Source organism: Pygocentrus nattereri, chromosome 15 (assembly GCF_015220715.1).
Source record: "Pygocentrus nattereri isolate fPygNat1 chromosome 15, fPygNat1.pri, whole genome shotgun sequence".
NCBI classification, from domain to species: domain Eukaryota; kingdom Metazoa; phylum Chordata; class Actinopteri; order Characiformes; family Serrasalmidae; genus Pygocentrus; species Pygocentrus nattereri.
The window spans coordinates 20,643,802-20,668,223 of NC_051225.1; the positions used below are offsets into that span (position 1 = coordinate 20,643,802).

The 24,422-nt window shown below is 38.1% G+C and overlaps 2 protein-coding genes across 7 annotated transcripts in view; both read left to right on the forward strand.

Annotated features, from left to right (window-relative positions):
• Positions 1-7,244, forward strand: part of atp13a3 (ATPase 13A3) — a 52,552-nt gene extending 45,308 nt beyond the window's left edge. For 4 of the 6 annotated variants that reach the window (XM_037545303.1, XM_037545302.1, XM_037545304.1 and 1 more), the window contains 2 exons: positions 1,436-1,528; positions 3,412-3,612. In XM_037545303.1, coding sequence (XP_037401200.1) covers positions 1,436-1,528; positions 3,412-3,612 — 294 coding nt within the window. Of the gene's footprint in view, positions 1-1,435; positions 1,529-3,411 lie in introns of all 6 variants that reach the window. The other 2 variants (XM_037545301.1, XM_037545306.1) reach the window with 2 other exon arrangements.
• A 4,234-nt stretch (positions 7,245-11,478) lies between these two features.
• On the forward strand, positions 11,479-18,411 carry tdo2b (tryptophan 2,3-dioxygenase b). Its single transcript, XM_017699468.2, is given in 14 exon segments — positions 11,479-11,566; positions 11,728-11,827; positions 12,854-12,944; positions 13,583-13,653; positions 13,759-13,783; positions 13,786-13,838; positions 13,840-13,886; positions 14,068-14,254; positions 14,641-14,748; positions 14,851-14,962; positions 15,940-15,997; positions 16,111-16,190; positions 16,328-16,418; positions 17,685-18,411. Coding segments are annotated over 14 exon segments (1,224 nt in total). The 5' UTR covers positions 11,479-11,531; the 3' UTR covers positions 17,851-18,411.
• Positions 18,412-24,422: the final 6,011 nt, after the last annotated feature.

The window sequence follows — 24,422 nt, forward strand, 5'->3', positions numbered from 1 at the left end:
CCATCGAGTACAAGTTATTCTTTTTTCAGCACTTATTTCTGTGGAGATTCGATACAAGATAATCCACTTGCATAAGGAAATGTAATATGAAGGAAAAATATATAGGGGGGGGGAAGTTTTCAAACTGATCAAAAGATTTTGAGTTTGAGGCTTCTAACCACCATGCCTGACCTAGGTTACCACCAAAGCTATCATTATCCAATAAAAACAGTACTTAAGGTTTTCATCTCGAAGCTTTTGCTTCAGATCTGAAAAGGGCCACAACTGTTTCTGTTGATTCTTCCACTCTGAGAAGACGACACAGTATTATGGGTCTGAAAGGATGTGTAGCTGTCAAGAAGCCAATACTGAGAAAAGAAAATAGAGAAAAAAAAGGAGAAAATGTGCAGACCAAACACATAAGTTGCTGGTGTTCAGTCAGCGGTTCAGCCCAAAACTTGGGGATTATTTGAATTGTGAGAAGCAGAAAATGCAACCAATGCAATGAAAATGCAGAAAAATATCCATGCAGATTAAAAGACTGTAAGCAAGTCTTCCAAATGGAAAAATAGAATGTAATCTGTATGAAGGGCAGACGTAAAAAATCCTGATGGAAGTAATGTATTTGGTTGTCAAGGCTTTCTGCCACTGAAATTAGTAACATGTCCCTAATGGCCATTTTGACTGGAAGTTAAAAAAAAAAAGAAAGGTCATCTTGAATATTTACTGTACTGTACATGCATATAAAAACCACATGCATACATATATGCATAAACATAGTAATTCCCATATGCTCTCTCATGCTGTTTCATAAAGCCAATGGCACTTTAACAGTTGCAGCTGAGCTATGAAGTTTGATTTTGTTTACCTCAAGCTCCCTTTGACTGCCTTTTGAATCCCCAAGACGTAGAGACCTAGAGGAAAAAGCCTCCTTCTCCTCCATGGAACCTGTTCCACTGACCAGGAAACGTCACTGATTGACCGCTGCCAGCTCTAAACTTTTCGCTGATCTGTAGTGGAATTAGCAGAGACCTACCTGCCCTAGGGTCTCCTTAGCCAATAAGGTGCCTGCCACCGAGTGCAGGTGATGCCATCTCTGTCTGTCCCCTCTAAAACCGCCGTGTTTTGGCCAATCAGCAGGAAAGATCAGATCATAGTGACCAATCATGTGATTAGTGACTTCAGTGGGAGCATGCCCAGTGATCTTTGTTTTGTCTTCTAGATGAACAAATGAACTACTGACTATTTTGCTGGTTTCTTGTTGTCCACAATAACTCTTTGGCTCTTTTTCCCTGTCTCTCCATGACTAACTCACAGCTTGAAATCATTCCCCTTCTGAATACGTGTTATGTAGTTTTGCTACTCAAACGACACTGCTGAAGCAATTGAGATCTTATGAAAGCGATGTGATCAGTAGCTCTTTTCATTCTTTCCGCTCCACTGCAATATTCCATAGACCTTCGTCCTTGACATCGTCTTATGGAAGCTTGTGTTCAGCCGAGACAAGCAGGGCAGCTATGGCGTCCTACCAGCCCCCCCGCCACCACAGGTTGGGAAATCTGACACTTCTGTTCTCCATTGCTTTTTTTCACATCCTTGTATCCCCTTCTCTCTCTCTCTCTCTCTCTCTCTCTCTCTCTCTCTCTCTCTCTCTCTCTCTCTCTCTCTCTCTTTCTTTCTTTCTTTCTTTCTTTCTTTCTTTCTTTCTTTCTTTCTTTCTTTCTCTTTCTCTTTCTCTCTTTCTCCTTCTCTTTCTCTCTCTCTCTCTCTCTCTCTCTCTCTCTTTCTTTCTTTCTTTCTTTCTTTCTTTCTTTCTTTCTTTCTTTCTTTCTTTCTTTCTTTCTCTCTCTCTCTCTCTCTCTCTCTCTCTCTCTCTCTCTCTCTCTCTCTCTCTCTCTCTCTCTCTCTCTCTCTCTCTCTCTCTCTCTCTCTCTCGCTTCATCTTCCTGTCTTTTCTGCACTGTGTGACTCAGCACTGTTGTATCATTTGACTTATGCATGAACAACCTTGATTTCTCTGAACGCTACTTTGGGTCCTCCTAGTGGCCATCTTTTGTACATCATACTGCTGAGCTTTCGATTACCCCCAAACTTCTTCCTTCCTCTAATTCCTCTAATGCTCCCTGTGTAGTGGCTACTCTGAGCAACCTCTGCATGCATCTTGAACACTTTCTCTCTATTAGAACTGGGTGCGTTGGGGATCATGGTCCAGGTATGTTTCCAACAGAGACTTAAGGAAAGGGTTAAAGCTTTTTCCCTGTTTGGTTTTATGCTGTCCAGAAATGGGGTCAGTGCTACATTTTAACATTTTGTCATTAGTTTAAAATCCACTGAAACATACTAAAGTATAAAGTGTTGCCTTTTGTCTTTGTGACAGTACCTGTGATCAGTTCATTTTAACTACTCAGTATTATGCAAGAAGTTCCACGTAAGATCAGAGATGTGGTCTGTCCCGTTTCAGCACTGGTTTTAACAAGCCCTTGCCCTCTTGGGAAAATCCATGATACCATCTTATGGACCATTCCATCACTTCATTTGGCAGCAGAACTTGTCCAGAAACCTGATGCATTTTCTTTTTTTGAAACCCCCAAAAAATGGTGGCCAAACCTATCTTTAAGTCACAGCAGTAAATTACTTTTTAACCGTTTAACATTTCAAAATTCAATTAGCTGAGCTTTAGGTTGCAGGCTACTCCATCTGTTACACTGGTATACAGCTTCGTCACTTGGCTCATCATTTCATGCAAGTTAGTATGCTAAAGGCTGACCAACTTGCAACAGAAAGAAAGGCACCTCAGAGTTGTACACCAAAGTTTATAGCTACAAAAGCAATTATTACAGAGTTTTGTACAGTGGTATAACAAAGTTTAGATATACCTGGTTGAATTACATGTTTTGTCTTTTTTTTTTAATTAAAATAATCTTCTACAGTAAAAAACTTTCAGCAAATTTAAGAGATCATTTTCTTTTTATTTGCAAAGCATAACCATAACATTTGTACATAATGCAAATGAATGTACAAAATAAAATGTTTTCTCCATAAAGGACTTTCACATGGCCAAAGTGGGCAAGGGCATATATACATATATACGTATATATGTATACGTATATATGTATATGTGTGTGTGTGTATATATATATATATATATATATATATATATATATATATATATATATATATATATATATATATACATACACACATACATACATACATATACATACATACTGAAACGGGTCTATAATATTTGCCTTACATGTATTCACAAAAGCAGAATTTTATTTCTGGTTTCTGTCATCTTTAGCATTGCCCAAAACCATCTCAGCTTGAAAGTTTAATATGAATGAAGAGTGGATGAAAACATTTCTTCCTTTCCTTTCTTCTTCCCTGTGTTTTTTCTGTTTTACTGTGTGTGTGTGTGTGTGCATGTAGGGAGGACTAGACTACTGTGGATCCAAGCACTTCTCCTGGCTGTGCTGCTGGCAGAGGAGGGTGCCCAAAGCACGTTACATGCATCTGGCCCAAGAGCTCAGTGTGGACCCAGACTGGCCACCCAAACCCAAAACCACCACAGAAGCCAAATCTCCCTCTCTGCCAGAAAATGGCTCATACCAAATCATGTCTGCTTCCTAGCCCCCGCCTCGCTTCAACATTTCACACTTTCACATTACACTGGGAACACCACTGGTGGGGGATGCTTTTGGATTCTTCTAAAAAGACATTTTGATGAGATGTCCCACATTAGTTATGCAGGAGGGCAGGCTTCAGAAGTTAGGAAACAAACATCATTTTTCTGTTTACCCAGAGGAATAACTGCAGTGTTGTGAGAGAGCATTCACACGGTCAGCGTGTGCTGTTTTTCCCCTTTTTGTGCTGCTTCAGTTCCCTTCCTCCTGCCCCATAGTTTAGGTGGGTGGGCACCGTGGACTGGAACTGTGGATGCATCGCCCCAGGGGGTGTGGTCTACATACATGAGACCAGCATCAATCAGCATCAGCCATGGACTTAACACTCAATAATAATTACCTTCATTTTCACAAGATATGGTTCATACTGTTGTCACAGAGCTAATTATTGGAACTAATTTGGTGGTGGAGCTGGATCCTCCAGTCCAAACTTGATGCCTCGTGCTGTTAGCCACTTGTTTAATGTTGAATGGGCTGTGTGGTAGGGGCTGCATGCTAAACCCTTGGAAACATCGTCAGCATGTAACAACTTCAGCATACAGTATTGCAGCCATTTTTTTTAAATATCTGTAAACATGCAAGATCCTTTCCTTTTGTATTTCTTCCCATGGAAGAATAGAGTGATTTTTATTTTAGTGAAAGGCCATGTGTACTCTCTTAAAAGGGCATAGTTGATACCTTTGGGCATGGCCAGTTGGTAGACTTTTTAGCAGCGCTAGCTTGAGTGCCAGTCAGGAGACAACTCGTACGAACATGGCCGGTTCTCACTCAGTGATTAAATGCTCATTTGAAAACTATACATTCACATATGGCAGTCTGAATCAGCACAGTGGCCAGCCAATGAGATGGCCAGCAGACACTCAATATTTGTAGTCCCCAGGAAGCATTTTGGGGGCCAGTTAAGACAAAACTGAAAGGTTGTTGACTTTAGCATTTCCATTTTGCAAAAATCCTGAGGCTCTAGAACTGTTGCAGTAACCTTTAACATAGTTTCTGCTCCAACCACTATAAATTCCTTATTTGCTTCTGAAATCCAGAGAAATGGGACTTTAAACAGGAGAATTTTGATTCTGCAATCCACATGTTTGCAGCAGTAGCCGTAAAAACTAGAAAGATTGTACAACTAGATATTTGTCTTTCCTCCATAAAAAGCAGAGCTGTTAGCAACATGGAAGGCGAAATCAGTTGTACTCCAGCAATATAGATAATACACATATATTTGAATTTATATATGAAATTTATCAATGGAGCAGCAAATACAGCCAAAATCAAGGCTACCTCTTGCCTGACTCCACGTTCCGCCATACATACATTTGCAACATTGTTACATACTCTGTGTATTTCAATCCTGCCTTCAACATGCAGTATTGTTGAGTGCTCAAACTCCTTATATGTTTATTTTTCATTGTAGTGACATATCAAGTAAGAATTTCAAATGTTATGTTGACATATGACATTATGTATGACATAATTTATGGACTCCAAAGTCTTTTTTTTGTTTATTTGTTTGTTTGTTTTTTAAAACAGGTCTGTATTTCCAGAATAATTCAAAATGATGCAAGTGCTGCTTTTAACATTGTTCTTCACAAGCATTTGAAAGCATCTTTGTATTGAATGCAGTATCAGTAAAGTTAGCGTACTAGGTTTTTCAGTATGACCGATGCTAAGCAGTTTGTATTTTGTGAAAGCAAAAGCCAACTAAAATATGTTTATATACCTGAACCTATATACCTAACACAATGGTGAGCGTTACATTAAGACTGAGTGGTGGTTGGACTGTAATGCAAGTCATGTCAGTTAACATTTCTACTGGACGGTTGTTGGTTTGTTCTTTTTTCTTTTGACTGTGTTCTTAGTGATGCATTCTTGGTGTGCCGAACCTTCTTCAGAAACCTGTGAGCTTTTTTTCTCTTTACTTGATCCACAAAATCAAATCGTACGTTTTCACGTACATATGAATTGGACAATGACGCAGCCAGGCATTTCTTGAAAGAAACGTCTGAAATATTCGACAGCTTCCCATGAAGCTTTGGTGCTGTGTCTTGTGTATTGTGCTATTGAAAGAGAAAACTGACAGATGAAATGAAATATCTGGAACAAAAGTAGGTTGTATATGTGCTGCGAGGAAAGCAGTCAAAACTAGATCAGCCAGCATAACTTCTCTGAAAGTGATTATTTTATTGTTGACTCGTAGGCTTTTGCTGCCTAGATATCTGTCTGAAAAATGTACGTCTATTTATGCTTGCTCGAACTTGGCTTCACAATCGGCTGTCGATATTTTGTGTTTTGAGGCCTTGATTATTTTTTGGTTTTATCTAAATAAGGGCTGTAGCTTTAGAAGTGTTTTGTTTTCTTTTCTTTTCTTTTCTTTTCTTTGTTATCCTTTTGGTACTGTTTTGTATTATAAGTGATCATGTTCTGCTGTCTGTATATGTTTGTGATGTCTGCGTAATTGTCGCTGATTGTTCCATAGCTGAGTGTCCATGTCACTAGCGCAAATGGGCATTTGTGTGGAAGAATTGATTAAATTTATTACTGTAATTATTTTAGATGATATGGACGAATCCTCTATAGTATCAGTGCGTTCAAAACCGTACACAATCTTTATCACAATGTCTTTTTATCATGTAAAGCCCCAAGGAACCTAAAGAAAGAACAGATGCAAAAGGGATGCAAAGTTTAAGATCATCATATACTGGATCTGGCACACATACATGACAATCCCTTGAGTGCTTTGTCCCTGTCACACATCAACTCGCATGTAAGCAGTGCTTTTAGGATTGGGGAGAGCATTCGCTTGTTTTTACTCTAATTGTTGTCAAACTTTTTTTTTTTTTTTTTTTTTTTTAATTTAAATCCGTTACTTTTGGAGGCTATTTTTTGTGTGGACATTCTTTCCTTCACTGCTACGAGGCGGTGATTTCCCTAAACGCCTGCACCTTAAAGTGCTAATCCAGTATCTTGCATACCTGCAACATAGATACTTAGGAGTCCTTCTGAACTTTGTTGTAGTGGGTTGTAAGTTGAGATACTTAGCTCTCTGAAAAAGGTACAGAAAATCAGCTAAGGGTGAATAGCATGCTTTCTTGGACAATAAGGTTGTTTGTTTTCTGTCCTGCACTAGGCAGAATGTGAGATGATGTTATTAAGAGTAACAAGCATAGACGTCCATAGAAATGCCATGACAATGTAAATTTCTTTTGTCCAGCTTTGTCCTCGCACTTCCCCTGCAGGCGGTCATGAACATATGCTTGTCCAGTTCTGTGCACATCTGCATAGATCTGTGTTCAGTGTAATTTTTGACTCCTGTTATCTTTTGTTTCCCCAGAATTTTTTTTTTGTACTGTACATGTACGCCTGTACATTTGGATGTGCTTACAAGAAAAGTTTGGATGAATTATTCATTTTTTATTTAAATTTTTTTTAAAGAGATCAAATGGTTTAATTTCCTCAGGGAAATACATTCATATTTGATATAAGAAATAATTGATGCTGATTAAATAACCAGGAAAAATTCTTGTGGGTCAGTATCTCGGGCATCATCTATATCTAACGAATATTGGATTTCTGATCCATAAACAGTGGAAAATCAAACCCTCCCTCTTGCCTTTTTTTTGGGGGGGGGAGCACCCATCAATCCCCCCACCCACCCCCCCCTTTTTTTGTAGAAAATTGTAAATGATACTTTTTTTATCACCTGTAATTTATTTTCTATTTATTTTTTATTTGCTTTTATTTTGGAGTATTTTTGTTGATGATTGTAAATTTCACCTTGATTATTTTGAATAAATGAAAAAAAAATTTGAAAAAAGAAATGAAAAAAAATGTTTTTTCTTTCATCATCATGCTTGTTTACAAGAGACCAGGACAGAGAGAAAGATTACGTAATACTAGGAGGTTAGAGAACACCCTTCGTTTATTTAATTTCCAGCCAAAATAGCCATTATCTACAAGTGTTTCATTGTTCAGGAGATACTTTTGATGAGATTATATAATATAGAGTATTATATTATAATAATATATAATAAATTTGATTCCTAACTATTGACAAGACCTGGTAGGTCACCAAAACTATCACCATCAGATAAACGGTGCTTAAAGCTTTCATCTTTGAGAAAGAGGAGAAACTTGATTTAATGTTTCTGTCCATGCTCCCAGTGTGAGAAGGCAAAGCAATGCTATGAGTCTGAAATGGTGTGTAGTTGTTTGAATGTGTTTGGCAGATCTTGGATTTGTGAGAAGCACAACGTTAAACCATCTTCTAAGAATGATCTTTGTAGGTGTGGGAAAAATATCCCTGCTGATTTCTTTGGTGGAAAAAAATGATATATTTAGTTACTGAGGCTTCTGTGTAGTTTTCTGAAGTCGTGTGAGCTCATTTTAGGAACTGTAGTTTCAGATTTCTCCAATTTCTACGATTTCTCAGATTTCATGGCATATACATGGGGCAGTTGTGGGCTGGAGGTTAAGGAACCAGCCTCGTGACCGGAAGGTCGCCAGTTCGATCCCCAGAGCCTACAGCACATGACTGAGGTGTCCTTGAGCAAGACACCTAACACCCAATTGCTCCCCGGGCGCTGCGGATTTGGCTGCCCACCGCTCTGGGCAAGTGTGCTCACTGCCCCCTAGTGTGTGTGTGTGCTCACTAGAGTGTATGTGGTGTTTCACTTCACAGATAGGTCAAATGCGGAGCTGGAATTTCCCCGTTGTGGGACTAATAAGGGTCTCTTCATCTCTTCATCTTCATCATACACTCACTGGCCACTTTATTAGGTACAGTTGCTTGTTAACACAAATAGCTAATCAGCCAATCACATGGCCACAGCTCAATGCATTTAGGCATTTAAGTAACTCAAATAAATAAACAAAATCTCTGAGGAATGTTTCCAACACCCTGTTGAATGTATGCCATGAAGAATTAAGGCAGTTCTGAAGGCAAAAGGGGATCCTTACTTACTAGCAAGGTATACCTAATAAAGTGGCCAGTGAGTATGTGTTTAATTCCAGCACCAGTACATGATTTAATGCAGTGAAAAGCACTGATTATCCAAACCAGGTGGATGATGACTTCAAGTAGCACTGATCTACTTTGAGGAGAAGGCTGGAAAGAGTTGTAGAAACACATTGAAACATGTAAAATCAGTACTTGTTATATTAATGTTATTTCAGGTGCCTAAAACCTTTTCACAGTACTCGATGACTTACTTCATAGTTATTTTGACTGAAGATTAATAAATGAAGGGTGGTCACTGGCTTTTGCACAGGATTATTATTACATTGTTAGAAATAAACGTACTATGCGGGTACATGATTCGTTCAACGTACAAACAATGTGAGTGCACCCTCAAAGGTACGACAGTGGTTTTAAGGTCCCATGGTGTACCTTACATGTGTTTTTCCCAGTGGAAAAGTAGGCATTTGTACCTTTTCATAACCTAATGTTTTAAATCAGAACAATAAAACAGAAAAGCCTGGAGACGAGACTGGGTGTGTGGAGTCAGTACAGCTGGGAAAATTTCATTTCAATTCATTCTGGTACAATTATGTTCCCTGACTAAGTGTACTGGGATGTTCCCCTGAGGGTACCACCACAGTGACCGTGTCGTACCTTTTTTCCCTGAGTGTATGATGATGATGATACTTTTATACAATTTTGGTTGCAGATTGTTATTTTGCCTAAAAAGTTACTCATTTGATAAAAATATATAAAAATACATGTTATTACTTTTGTTAGATTCTGTTTGCTTGTATTTTACTACATTTCAGGTATTAAAGGTGAGAGTATCCTACAATGAACAGTGTGAGAGGAGGGATGGACATTGCATTGATCTAACATCATGTTTTTGTATTTTTTTTTACTTTTAATTTTTTGTTTGACAGACGATCAAAGGTTAATTCTTCCTGTCTGAGCAAAAAATATGTACTGCCTGCTCTCGACACACTACTTGGCACTTGAAAAGAAAACCCGTGCTCTTCTAATGTGAACTTAAAGAACTCATTATTTGCAGTTTATCTTGGTTATTCTGAGGGTAAGTTGACCAGAGGTTGACGGAGTACCCCTGTAATAGTGAGTGTTGTACAAATTGTTCTTTGCGAGTTGTTAATGCCTTTACTGTTAATATTCTCAAACAGCTCACGTGGAAGAACCACGTCATGCAATCTTTGACCCTGTTTTGAGGGTCGCTGTACAAATAGCCAGCATGTTCTTTGACCTGGCTTAATGTAACACCTGCATGCACGTGTGCGCGTTCTGTTGCTGCTGAGTTTTGTTCACCATAAATGTACACATTTACACAACCGCAGCCGCCACAAGACCCAAACACTGCAACCTTTGCTCAAGATATCGATCAGACTTTAGTTTATTCTCTTGAGGAAATCTACCCCTGAGGGAGAAATTGCAAACATTCACATCAGTTACTCATTGGATGTGGTTGAATATATGAATATATATTAATATATGAATGAATTTATATTCTTGGCACATTTGGAGAAATCATGTGATGACAAAGACAGAGGCCACATCATTCTCTCACAATTTCATCTGCACGCTTGCACTCTGTACTGTCTAGTTTGCATCTCGAATGACAATAAAAGCCTCTTGACTCACAAATGAAGAACTGTTATGCAGTCTATACTGAACCAAACAGATTTTTATTTGATGTGGAGGATTCACAAATATAACCTTTAAACAGAAAATGAGAACCCTAGCAGCTTCTTTGATTCTTTGAGCTTTGTTTTTTGTCTTTTTTTCTTTTCTAAGTAACAGCTTCTCGACAGCTGCACATCCTTTCAGACTCATAGCATTGAGTTTGTTGTCTCTCAGTGCAAGGATGGGCAGAAACACCTGTGGATCTTTTTCAGATCAGAATCAAGAGCGGAGCTTAATTTTCTCCTCTCTCTCAAAGATGAAGGCTTTAAGTACTGTTTATCTGCCAGTTTTGGTGGTCTATGCGGTCTTGTTTTGAATAGTGTTGAGTCCCGTTTTCTCTAAAGCACTTGTTCTATTTTTTTTAAACTCCAGTTTTTTCACTCATTTTTCTTTGACTTTCCATTTCTCTGTGGCAGTGGATGTGTAATTTCAGAAATATCGCCCAACAAATGAATGTGTAACATGTTTTAATGGCCGTTTTGACTGGAAATTAAATAAATAAAGGTTGGTTTCTGACTTTTGCACAGTACTGTATATATCTGTGATCCCCATCATAATCCACAGGCCCATCTTTGTCTTTTGCTTTACACTATGCCAGACCTCCTCATGTAAGTCTACCACCCATCTTGCTTTGCAGCGGTGGCTTCTGTCGGCATGTCTTGTTAAACATTGACCTAGCCATGAGGAATGTGGATGTCCAGTTTTTTGAGATTGGCACTCAATGTTCAGCCCAATTTTTGATTCCCCTTTTAGTTATTTTTTGTCAACTTACTTTCTTTTTACTTTGTGTATAAGCTGTAAAATCACCCATTTATTGACACTCATAATGAGCATCACCACTTTAAAACTTGACCTTGACTTAAAGGGCCTCCACTCACCTGAGATGTTAGAAATAAGTGTGATCACTAAATGAAGTGTTTTAATGTCACATTGACCACAGTCCCAACTGCGTGTTCCCTTAGATAAGGACATCAAAGAACAATCCAGTGTAAAGTAGTAGTGTACACACACACACACACACACACACACACACACACTCCTCCACATTTGTGTGTGGAACTGTGCAGTGGATTCGATGGGCAGGGCTCGGTAGCAGACCTTTGATTGGACACATCAAACTATTAAATAGTTGTGTTCCTTGTCAAACCACCAGAACGTTGTGAAACCTGTCAAAAGAACCAAGGCAAATTCAGAGGACGGTTGTTTTCTGGAAGACAATGAGTGGATGTCCATTTTTGACAAGAAAGTATCAGTACGTATCGATTTTTTTACTTTAAAAAAGAGCTAAACAATTTTAGCTAAGCGTTTTTGTGCTTATTTTACAAAAGGAAAAGCTTGAAATGTCTTTTACAGCAAACCTTTCACTTGCCAACACCCCACATTTATAGTTTCATGTTTTGTGGTTTTCTTTAGATTTAAAACCAAATCCAGTGACTTAGATGAGGAGGATGGCGCCCAGCAAGGCATCAACAATGTCTCCAAAGGAAAAGTCTCGTACAGAGACTACCTACAGGTAAATTACTTTGAATAAATCAAACAAAATCAGAGTCTACCTGTAAGTAAATAAACAGGATTACAGTTATATGCAAAAATTTGAACACCCCTGATGAAATTTCTATTTATTTGGAGAGTTTAACATACACTGATCAGTCATAACATTATGATCACCTCCTTGTTTCTACACTCATTGTCCATTTTATCAGCTACACTTACTGTATAGGTGCACTTTGTAGTTTCTACAGTTACAGACTGTAGTCCGTCTGTTTATCTGATACTTTGTTAGCCCCCTTTTACCCTGTTCTTCAGTGGTCAGGACCCCCATGGAACCTCACAGAGCAGGTACTATTTGAGTGGTGGCTCATTCTCAGCACTGCAGAAATGGCTCAAAATGGAACTCTGGTTCCATTGAGTTACATTAAAAGTAAACTAAGTTTTTTTCCCTCTGCAGTAAAGTTATAGTTTTTGAGATACAAGTTTTTGTTCAGACAACAGCAACATATGGTTTTTGTCAGAAGAAAACCTTGTATCTTCATTTTTGGCATTTTTCAGTTTTTGAGAATATTTTGAAAATGAGTATTTTGAAAATTCCTGTTGTCTTTTCCATTGTTTGTAAATTTCATGATGGTTGAACTAAAAGAAATGGCCCAAAATCACTTGGAAAGACATCTGGTTCCATAGACTTACATTAAAAGTAAAGTAGGATTTATCCTTCTCCTGTAAAGTTACCATTTTAGAGATACAAGGTTTTCTTCTGACAACAGCGATATGTATGTATGTATGTATGTATGTATGTATAAGTAGGTTTTCCTGAAGTTATTCTCTGGGTTTATTCTGACACAAGACTCTTAATGCTTCTTTTATAGAGGATGCATACTTGTTTTCATTTACAAAATCATCAAAACGTGTTCTGTTTTGGCCAGGTGCACCCAAACTTTTGCATATGACTGTTTCTACTGTTGGGAATTTTGAGAATGTGTTATCACTCCTGTCCAAGACAAATTTGGACCAAATCTCAAGTCATTGTCACTCCTCCTCTTAGCTGGATAAGATTAATAACGCTCAGGTTCTGCAGAGTGAACAGAGAGGCAAAAAAATCCATGATGAGCACATGTTCATTGTCACCCACCAAGGTAAGCTATTCCTTTTCCATTTTCATGTACTATGTCTTACATGTGTTTTAGTACATGAACCTAATGCGGTTTGTTAGAACACAAAGGCCCAGTCCTATTTCACCCCTCGCCCCTCGCTACCACTGAGCCCTTGGCCCTCTGTCTTGTGTGTTCACATCTAGGGGTAGGGTGGTCCCGATTTTTGGTTGAGATAGAGGGTGAGGCCTGAAATTGTTAAGGCTACATGACTCTCCAAACTGAGGTTTTTCAGAGACTCCAAACAGAGTGATATGACAAAAAAAAAGAAAAACCGGCAAGATGGCTGAACAGGAAACCAAATTAAACCCACAAATGTGAGAATTTTCTCTGTAAAAAAAATACAATAACCACTGTTTTACCTTAGTTTAATGTAATGTCAATGTATTATGGTCGTTATGGTAGTAGCTGTTAATGAAGCAATGCTCTTTTGTTTTATTTTTTGTTTTTTTATTTGAGGTTTGTCCCATTTCGTAGGGCAAGATTTCAACCACTACCCCTTGTAACTCAGTTCCAAGGGGTTAGGGTTACACTCAAAAACAAGAGGTAGGGGTAAAAAGAAGAAATGGGATGGGCCATTGTCATTGATGATTTCAGTCTTTAACAATAACCTTCCTTTCCAGTTTATGAGCTATGGTTAAGCAGATTATATGGGAGGCTTGATTCAGTGAGGAAAGTTTTCATCCACAATCATGTGAGTCAATATTCAACAACAAAGCATACCACACACTACACATACCAGAAAGAACTAGACATAAACACGATCAGTGCTGAAGTGGGAAGAAAGTTTTGCTCTCAGGTTCGTGACGAGAGGAACATGCTAAAGGGGTGAGCCGGATCCACAGAATCACCATGATCTTCAAGCTGCTGGTGAACCAGTTTTGCTGTGCTGGAGACCATGACAGCTTTGGACTTCTTTGACTTTAGGTAACCAACAGGGCAAGAAGAAGATGGCCCAGCCACACAACAAGGGGCCTTGGTTGTACATACCTAGGAATGTATCCCTCGATTCATTTAATCTCTCCTGTACTCCTACCACCTACCTCCTTTCCACCAAGGTTGGAAAGATTGCTCAGGGTAAAATCACTTTTTTGTTGATGTTTTGCAGGGAGTACTTGTCCTCAGCTTCAGGCTTCCAGAGTCTTCAGTTTCACCTTCTTGAGAATAAAATTGGAGTTTCAGAAAATCTGAGAGTTCCATACAACCGCTGCCACTACAGGGACAACTTCCATGGGCAGGAGAGCGAAGCTTTGCTCAGATCAGAGCAGGATCCTACTCTGCTACAGCTTGTGGAGGTAAAACATCTCTACATACATATCGCTGCTGTCGGAAAAAAACCTCACATCTCCATTTTTTATGTTTTTGAAATGTTTAAAAATACCTATAGTCCTATATGTTGTGTGTAAATTCCATTAAGAATGAACCAAAAGAACCTAAAATACTTGAAAAATGTCTGGTTCCAGTGACTTCTATTAAAAGTAGAGTATGTTTTTACCTTTTCCTGTAAAGTTACCATTTTGGAGATACAAGGTTTTGTTCCAATAGCAGCGATAAATAACCTGTAGCCTAGACACACAGTGGATTCTTTATGAAGTATTCATCTTGTTTAACATGGGTAAGAGAAATTGGCCCAGACAGTTGGACACATGTTCAGCAATAACTCTGTATCTCTGTCTTCTAGCAATGGCTGGAGAGAACACCAGGCCTTGAAAAAGATGGCTTTAACTTCTGGGGTAAACTGCAAGCAAACATTGAGAAAGGTTTCAAGTTGGAGAAGCATAAGCTTGAGGTTAGCTCAACAACAGTTTCAGAACCTATCATTTTATTTCTCCTTATGTCACAGTCTTTTACACAAGGCCAAGTTTGCTTAGTGTCTTTTCTATACTCGCAGAAAATGCCAGATTGCGAGACAAAGCAGGATATGCTGGCTAATCTCAAGAAGCAGACTGAAATGTTCACCTCCTTGTTTGACAGCAAACGCCACGATCATCTTTTAAGCAAAGGTGAGCGCTGACAATTATCATCACATAGACTAGTAAAAGTCTAATTTATCTGTAGGTCCCACTATAGGTAATGGATGATGTAATGGATAATGGATATTAGGACTATAATTGCTGTAAATCACATATGCTGGCAAAGTAAATTGAAAGAAACCTGTATGCACCTAATTTAAGTTAAACGGCTTGCCAAACAATGACATAGTCACATCTGATGTGTTGTTGTCTTGTGCTGTCGACCAAGGATTGTTAAAACCAATGGATTATTACAGGATTATTGCCATTAATAAGTGATTAGGCTGTAGTAAAACAATTTCTGCCACACTTAATAATAACAGTATGCTAAAGTTTGGGCACCCCTGGTCAAATGACATTGCTTTGTTGATTTACTAAGTGATAATAAGATAACACATCTTGTATGGAGAACATACTTCTGCACATTTTCTGTTTATTTGCTGAATTTATTACTTGGGAGAAGAAATAACCCTGTGCCACATTTTAAATCAAATTTTGTTCAAACATTTCCATACAATTCTATGTAATTGTTACTTATGCATTAATAATAATGACTTAGCAACTTAGTGATTTAGATGCAACAACACAGACATATATATATATATATATAAGTGTTATGCAAATTTCCTATTGTCTGTCCCTCGGATTTCTTAGATTTTGTCTCATCAACATTTTAAGCGTTTTTGCCAAGTTAAATTATTCTGTAAAAGTTGGAAATTTTATACTGCATGATTTTCTACAGCTATCTATAACTGAACTCCAGGGTGATTCTACTATAAAGACCAAAAAATTATGTTTTAGATAATCTCAAAGAACAATAAAACTGTGATAATTATATTTTTAGATATTGCCCAGTCCTACACCCCACCAGTACTGATACTAACCCTGAGTAATGATGAACATATGACATTTATGACAAAGACCTGGACCTTCAGTGTGTGTACATCATTTCCATCCTTTCTCAACAGGTGATCGTCGGCTCTCCTACGCGGCGCTTCAGGGAGCTCTGATGATTTACTTTTACAGGTGAGGAATCAAACTCCTTAAGCCATCTGTTAAAACAATGCTGATGTTCAGTAGATTCTACTCTACAGTTGATGTCCTACAGAAGTTCCAACTTATTTTGTTTTCTCTTTTAGAGAGGAGCCTCGATTTCAAGTGCCTTTCCAGTTTCTGACATATCTGATGGAGATTGATGTACTTATGACCAAATGGAGATGTAAGTCACACCCACCCACCAATGCATCACTCGAATGACCTGAAATGCATTTAAAGAGCGTCTTTTCCTTTGTGGCTCCTGTTAGCTCATTATCAGAAGATTACTTTTAGGTAACATGCACAAACCCTCTTTACCAGATAATCACGTGTGCATGGTACACAGAATGATCGGCAGTAAAGCTGGCACAGGTGGCTCCTCAGGTTACCATTACCTGCGGTCTACTGTCAGGTGAGTGTGACCTTTTACCTCAGCTCTGCAGTTTCATTTCAAACCATGCACTTCATAATCTGACATAAAGGCCAACAAGGGTTTTTGAGCAATAATATAGAAGAAAGCCATGTTTAGTCCCCTCAAAAATCATTTTTTGCAAATGATTCCTGCCATTTTAAAGTGTACAGACCCTCTACGTTATGTAAAGATTATAGACCAGGTAGAGGTATTTCCTGGAACTGTATGTCCAAGCCAGGAATCATTTAGGAACCTTTATTATTCAGTGAGAAACATCTGAAAAAGTGCACAGAATCTCTATTGAGTGGGTTTTAAGTGCAAAATGGTGAGACAGTGTAACGGACCTCTCGTCCGTTCCATGCTGTGAGCTAGCGTAATGGACAAAAACACAAGACAACCTCAAAGTTTTAAAGACTCTTTTATTGTTACCCACATGGCTGCAGTGGCGAACACCAGTCGGACCTTTTTGAGACTCTGTAAAACAAATAAAAACAATTGTGATTATCTTGCACTGTTCAGGGTGGCCAACTGATGGTGTAGATAATGACCAATTTATCTATGACTCTATTTATTTGAAATAGCTGTTTGTTTTGAAATGAGTTTGACTTACCTGCTTGTTCCAGCATGGCAGCAGCCTGTTGCAGGTCCAAGAATCTGAGCCTAGGGGGTTCATGGGTTATGTAGTCTTGGGGTTGTACTACAAGTGGAGTGTTCCATCTCCCATGCTTGAGCAGGGGGAGGGAGACCAGCTTTCATGGTTCCAAATGGTAGTGTTGCAGTATGAATGGTTTAATATTAAATGTTTTATATTTATTTTAAAATATTGATTAAATAATAAAATAGTTGAACTAAAGTAAAATGTATAAATATAATTTGAATGTGTACATTTTAAAACTTACCTGCAAACTTACCTGTGGTTGGTTGAATCCAATAGGTTAAGGGGTTTGTAAAATGGAGAACTGGGCCATGTTTTTTGGTCAGGGGAAGCTGGCTTGGCGTGCAGATGTGTTTGTAAGGCCATGGTTGAAGGCATTTTTTTTATATGAGTTTGTATCAAGTTGATCAGTTTATTTTGTTTTGTTTTCCCTTTATTTTCATTTTTCTTTTTCTAATGAATTATTTTTGGATTTTGGAACACCGTGCACTTTTCACTGTGGACTTAATAAACCTTCCTGCATCGGAACTTCCAGTTTTCCAGTTTTTCAATTTCCATTCAGCTATCCTGTAACAGACAGAATCACTGCTGACACTTCTTTTCTCATATAGTGACCGTTACAAAGTGTTTGTGGACTTGTTCAACCTGGCTACGTTTCTGGTCCCACGGGCCTGGATTCCCAGACTGAACCCCAGTGTCTATAAGTTCCCCTACACAGCTGAGTGCAGTGACAGCTCGTACAGCTCCTGTGGCTCATGCAGCAGCGAGGACGACTAAACAAACCAAGGCAATGATGTTTAGAGACACTAATTCTCACCAAAGAAAGTGACTGAAAATTGTAAATGGTGGAAATGAGCATGTTTAGAGGTGTTTAGAGTCGATTTTTTGTGTATGGTACTGCAAGCATTATTACTTGATGACACCTCATGATTATATTGTATCTGGGCAGCTTAGACCTCATAATTACCAAAAGAAACAGCAACAGTCACAGAAATTCATAGATTGTTTGTTCAGTAATCATACTATAACCTCATGTATAGAAACAAATTAAGTAGTCACTGTACATAGTATTTATAAGCTTCCATGTACACTCAGAGATATTAATCCTAGCATTTCCTTATTGTTTCAAATAAACCAGGTCAATATGCTACCAGATAGTTCTTATGTACATATTATATGCATTTTATGTAACTGTGGCCTAATTTAACAGTGCAGTGTAAAAATGTATATTACAGTATATATTTTAGTAGACATTGCTGATTTTGTACGGCACATTTTTAGACACTGTGTAATACTGTGAATAAACTTTTCTACTCTCCCAGACGCACTGTTTTTAAACTTGCCTAGTGTTGTGTCTGTCATGAAACCGCAGTGCCTCCCATGTATTTATTAACCTTAAATATTTGTCTGTATGCTAATGGTAGAGTTTAGTGACCTTCACCTGCCGCCTCTTGTTGATCAGCTGCCAGCGCTGCTCATTTGGCTTTGCCAGCAGAGGTCTGGAGGGTCTGGTCAAGCACAAAGGAAATGACTATAATAAAAGCAGGTTTGCTGCTGACAGCATAAGCAGAAAGTCAGAAGAGTGTGTTTGGTATGGCAGAGGCTTTTAAAAATGTCAATAAAATCAACATGTCTGGAACTACTAATAAAGGCCTAGAGATTGTGTATATTTGTAATGCTCTGTATGAGCTCAGATTCTAGGCCAGCTGTGTTGATATTTGTCTAAAATGTAGCTTTCCCGAGATACTTCCCTTCTATAGTGCAGTGACTCGTACTTCAAATGTTATAGTCAAGAAGTTAAGAAACTTGGACTTGTTCAGTGTAGAAATTTTTCGAAATGTTCTTGGGAATTTTTATCTACAGCTAGGAGCAGCATCAGGTATGTGTTCATTGGTGCTGGAACGTTTTAAGAGAGTGCTATACCATTGGCTGATGTGGTGCACATGTACTAGTGGTGGCACAGCTGGTTTTTCACTGCATTTATGACAGTTTTTCCTGCTATCAAAGCCAAACTGAATATAAGTGTTTGCAACAAACAATGTGACCTTGACTTGGATTACAAGTGATATAAAAAGCAGTGATACTGTTTGGAACTTCTGTCATAAATCAGTGTGTACCTTTGAACCTGAATGTCAGATGTGGGTTTACATAAGTTTTCTTATTTGCCACTTTTTATAACCTGTAGCTATAAACCAAAACAGTGGAGGGGAAAATGCTTCCAAATGTGCCATTACAATCCAAAGAGAGGGAAAAGGAAGCTCTTATAAAATGCAGAGATACAAAATGTTTTATGTATGACCTCAGTATCATAGCAAACAAATGCTGACTTTAAATGTGCCCATGTCATGAGAAACAGCATCAGTTTCAAAACACACCATTCACTCTCCAGCCTATACAATCAATATATGGAGATGGAGCTGCAAAAACAGCCTGTTTTGAATTCTTTGTTTTGTGATGTCACAAAAACCATCACACGTTTACATCTTTTCACTTATTCTGACTGCAGCACTTCAGGCCTGCTTAGTTAGAAGCAGCATATTCGTCCAGACTGCTTTTCAAAATGAGGCATATTACAGGACAACCAACCAGGACAGAACTCTTTTACACAGATTACACCTTCAAGAAGCAGCAACACAAACAGTATGCTTAATTTTAAGGGGTGGAAAATTATCAGGTAAAAAATTAATGCTGACTGTCTTTGGTACAAAAACACATACAGAAGTTATAAGCGGACCACGGGAGAAAAAGTGAAAAGCAACAGAAAAGTAGAATATGGGCCCTTTAATGTCAACACAAAATGTCATATTTAAATGTCAGTTTTAATGATGCATAACAAATCGGGGGTAAAATTCACATCTCAAACACCTCCAGTCTTATTTATATAAGTTACATACTTACATACTACTTAATTTGGCTCAAGTATCATTCACAATAGGGGTGATATCATTCACAATAGGGGGGACTACCTGATGTGTGATGTTTTACAATAGTTTTGAGAAGGTTTTTGGCCTAAAACTTTATTTTAAATGCATTAACAGTGGAAAGGTACATTCAGACTTGACCACTGCTTAAATATTATCAGCATTACATGGAACACACATAAAGACACATTCTATTCACCGCCGCTGTAAAGAAATCTGAGTCCGTAAGTTTCTATACGATGAATCATTTCACATTAAAACATGACTTTGTTGTAAAATGACTTTACATCTTAACTGTTTAAATAAGGAGATGATTTTAAAATCTGTGGAATCTCATAAGCTGCTGCTGCTTCATCTCATTAGCACCTTAATGTAGTGGAATTCACTAATTAGAAGGATTGTCTACTGACTTATGCACACACACTGCACCTTAGACCCCTCCCCCTTACACTTTTACAGTTCCCCCCTAGAGGGCAGCAAGTGTGTGTCGATGGTGGTGATGCAGTTGCCTGTGGATGTGTGTTGTGAGTTGTTGGCTTCACTGTTGAGCGCTGACCACTGCTGGACTGAAATGAGATGGAGGTGGAGGACATATTTGATCAGGGTTGAGCCCCTATCTGGAGGAAATCCATCTCCTCCGAACCATTTCCTTTAGACTTCATTTGAAAGATAATTGGCACCCTCCCATTCCCATTTCCTGAGGTTATCTCAAATCAGGCAAAGTCAACACAACACAGCGGCCACCGACACGGCAGAAGAGAAAACACAGCCCAGCCAAAACATCAGGCCTGAGAGTAGATGTCCACTGCCAAAATAACTAAATTAAACTTTATAAATCTGTCGATCTCGCCACCAGTTTCTTCTGAAAGCCTTATGTCCCTGTGAATAGTACATTAATCAAAAACAGCATACTGTGTTGTTTGTTTTATGTAATTGTTGGCAGTGGTGTGACACTTCTTTGGAAGACAGCAAATCCAAAGGCCATGTTTTTAAAAAGTATCTCATTATACCCCCCAAAACCTCATTTGAATTACTCCCCTTTTTCTTTGCAACTCTTGGTCTACATTGAACCTAGTATGGCTCCAAAATTCTGTGGAAGTTCTGTGAAAAACACATCGGTTTGCCAAAGCTCCACAGCAGGGCTTGTAAGGCCCAAGGCTTGTAAGCATGTTTCCAGAGAAGGGAAGGGGGAGAACTGGGGAAAATAAGTGACGTTTCACCCCTTGCTTCTCCGCATCTGGTTGGCAGATTGCAGCGTGAGATTAATGGATCTGTCACTATGCACACAGACTCATGAATGCTCAACAGGTCTGTCCCTGATTAGCTGTAGCCCTTTTTAAGTGCATGGCCCTGATCACTGCACTAAATGTGTCCTCTGAGAGGTATGTGCATAGTGCCTGGCATTTCTTTCCTATTGTATTTGTTTTCTTGCTCTTACATTCTGCCATTTATTGTACTCTCATGCTTCTGCCCACACACTTTGCTTCCCTCGCGCCCTCTCTTTTTTCTTTTCTTTTCATTCACCCACCAAAATCACATGTTTCTGTCTCTCACACCCTCTTTTTTTACTTCCCATCTCTGCAGGCTCTGCGAACTCAGGTGCTCATTAAGCAGCCACAGTTTAAGACTTTGCATAGCACCATTTTCTATTACCGTCAGATAATTGCAGTTCTATTTAACAAGCAATGCCCTAGGCTCTGGGAACCAAAAAACTATCTTTTTGTAAACTCTCAAACTAGCTGAAAAACAAAATCAGAGCAATTTTAATGTTATAACCAAGTCAAAACCCTTGACCTGAATGTAGACTTGAGTTCTCAGCTTCTGGTGTAATTTAATGCTGGTAGTGAATTCAGTTCCTCCTGGCAAAGAGCTCAGTATTCATTTCCAAGCCCAGTGAGTAAGCGTGGAGATTAAGAAGAGGACACTGGCTCCTGCCTGTTAGAGTCATTACAGCACAGAGAGCCAGCGGTCACATTGCTCTCCCTTTATCTGCCACGGTCATAGGCCACTCATAATCATTGGTCAAATTGTAAAACATGTTCAAGATGTTTGGTGAGTTCTGAAGCAAGTCTTTTTAGATGTCTTAAACTGTGATTGAATTGCTTAAACCGCAGACCGTTTTAGGTAATCAACTGCAGCCAGCTATGAATATGAAGAGTCAAACATCTGAAAATCTCATCATGACTTTTCTGTTGTTTTTTTATGGGCATTGTTATATTTTGTTCATCCAAGGCAGAAATCTCAAATATGGATGGAAATAAAAAAATATTTTTAGCAGACATTTTGAGTGATTATATGGAAGTTATTCAAATGGGATATGGCAGTTTTACAAAAGGGGTGATGTTTGTCATTTTCACTTTGGGAATGACACTCTCTTGTATCTCTCCTCAGCTCTGCGTGAAAAAGATCAAATCTCTCCATTTTTCATTGCTTGCTGTTGTATATTCATCACTTTACTCTCCAGCAGGTGTTTCTTTTACAGGGAGCTTTTCAGACTTTCCACCTAGATTTTCCAGCAGTGTAATGGTTCTCTGTCATTGCTTTGTTAACTTGATATTAAATCTCATTAGCATCATGAAAGAAGTTGAAATAACACTCAGGGGAATTTTGAATCTTTTTTATCTTTTTGTTTTTTGTTTATAGTGAAGTTGAAAGAATTGGGTTCATCATGTGTTTAATTTTAAAATAAAAAAAATGCTATCCCAGGTTATCTGGTCACTACAAAACACAAAGACTGTTAGTCCATAAGTGGAGACTTATTTTAGCAATTTTTTTGAAGTAAATGTGTCCCCCAGTCTGAAAATCGGTGTGTTAAATTAAGAATTGTCACAACAGAAACACATAATTTGTGCAATTAGGTCAACTTTTTTGTATTTTGATTAAAAATAAAAACATTTTTGTGTGTATAATTCTCCCAACCTGTGTTTGCTAGTCATGTGCTGACTAGCATTTTTGGGTTATACTTAAAATTAGCTAATACTGTCAATACTGAAACACTCACTACTGAAACATTTGGTAAAATTTTGGAGAGGTTATTCTTGTGTGTGACAAAATTTGAACGTTCAATCAATTTCAATTTTCAAAAAAATTACCATAATTAATGTTTGGTGTCACTCAAGCAAAAGTATTTTAGGCTACAACCCAAGTCAGTTAACAGTCCAAAATGTGTTTTGAACTTTTAAATATTAAATATTTTAATTGCATATTTCTTAAGTTAGTGAGACAGGTGAGAAATATTTTTCAGTTGACGCAACCCAAAATATTTATTTCTATTACTCTGTCTAAACCAAAGTAATTTCACATTGTGTTGACTGACATTAACTAATGTATTTGTTAACATGGCAAACATTAGATTAATATTAAGATTAAGATTAAGTGGCCCTTATTAGTCCCACAATGGGGAAATTTCACCTCTGCATTTTAATCCACCCGTGCAGTGAAACACAACTGACCCACTAGGACATGCACACTAGGGGTCAGTGAGTACACTTGCCTGGAGCGGTGGTCAGTCCTATCTACGGCACCAGGGGAGCAGTTGGGTGCCTTGTTCAAGGGCAAGTCAGTTACGTACTGTTGGCTCAGGGTATCAACCCGGTCCTAGTTCCCTAACCTACCGCACGTGACTGCCTCCTACAGATCGATCTATGATACAGATACTATGTTAATAATGTTAAACTGTTATCTATCAGCATAGTACCTAAACATTGTATATCAAGAATCTCATCTTTTTGGATTCTTTTAGTCAGAAATAAAATTCTAAAACTCCAAAGTAAGAGATGTGATTAACAGTAAAATAGTCCATGACCTGAACCAAAACAATGTAATGACATTAAACCAAAAAAACTAGCTAACTTTATTAACATAGGATTTTATGAGCTTCTAATGTCAACAAATATATTAATCATGTTAGTCAACACTTTATGTGAAAACAACATTAAGTAATTCAGTTGTTATTTGTTTAATATTAGCTAACCATTATTGATGTTGTACCTCATGTATTGTTCGTGTTAAATAGGTCATAAATAAGAAACATTTGGACAAATCTGAACCACCTATTTCAGGAGAGCATATTGGTTTCATGGAAGTCATGTGCTAGACTAATCAGAAGCTGATCAGTAACCACAGCCAATCGTTTTGTATTATGGTAGCTGGACTGGTAAAGTGCAACACAAAACACAGTCATGATTAATCAAATAAATACCTGTAAAATGCATCCAGACCTAAAACTTAAAATCAAATCAAGTTACATTTATTGTCACATCACATTTACACAGGTGGAAAGTGAGTGAAAATCTTAGGTGCGAAGCCACTTATAGAATTTAAATACAAAAAATATACATAAATATCTAAGAAGAAAAGGATATATATATATATATATATATATACTAGCTATGAATATACACATATACACAAAATACACTAGTATTG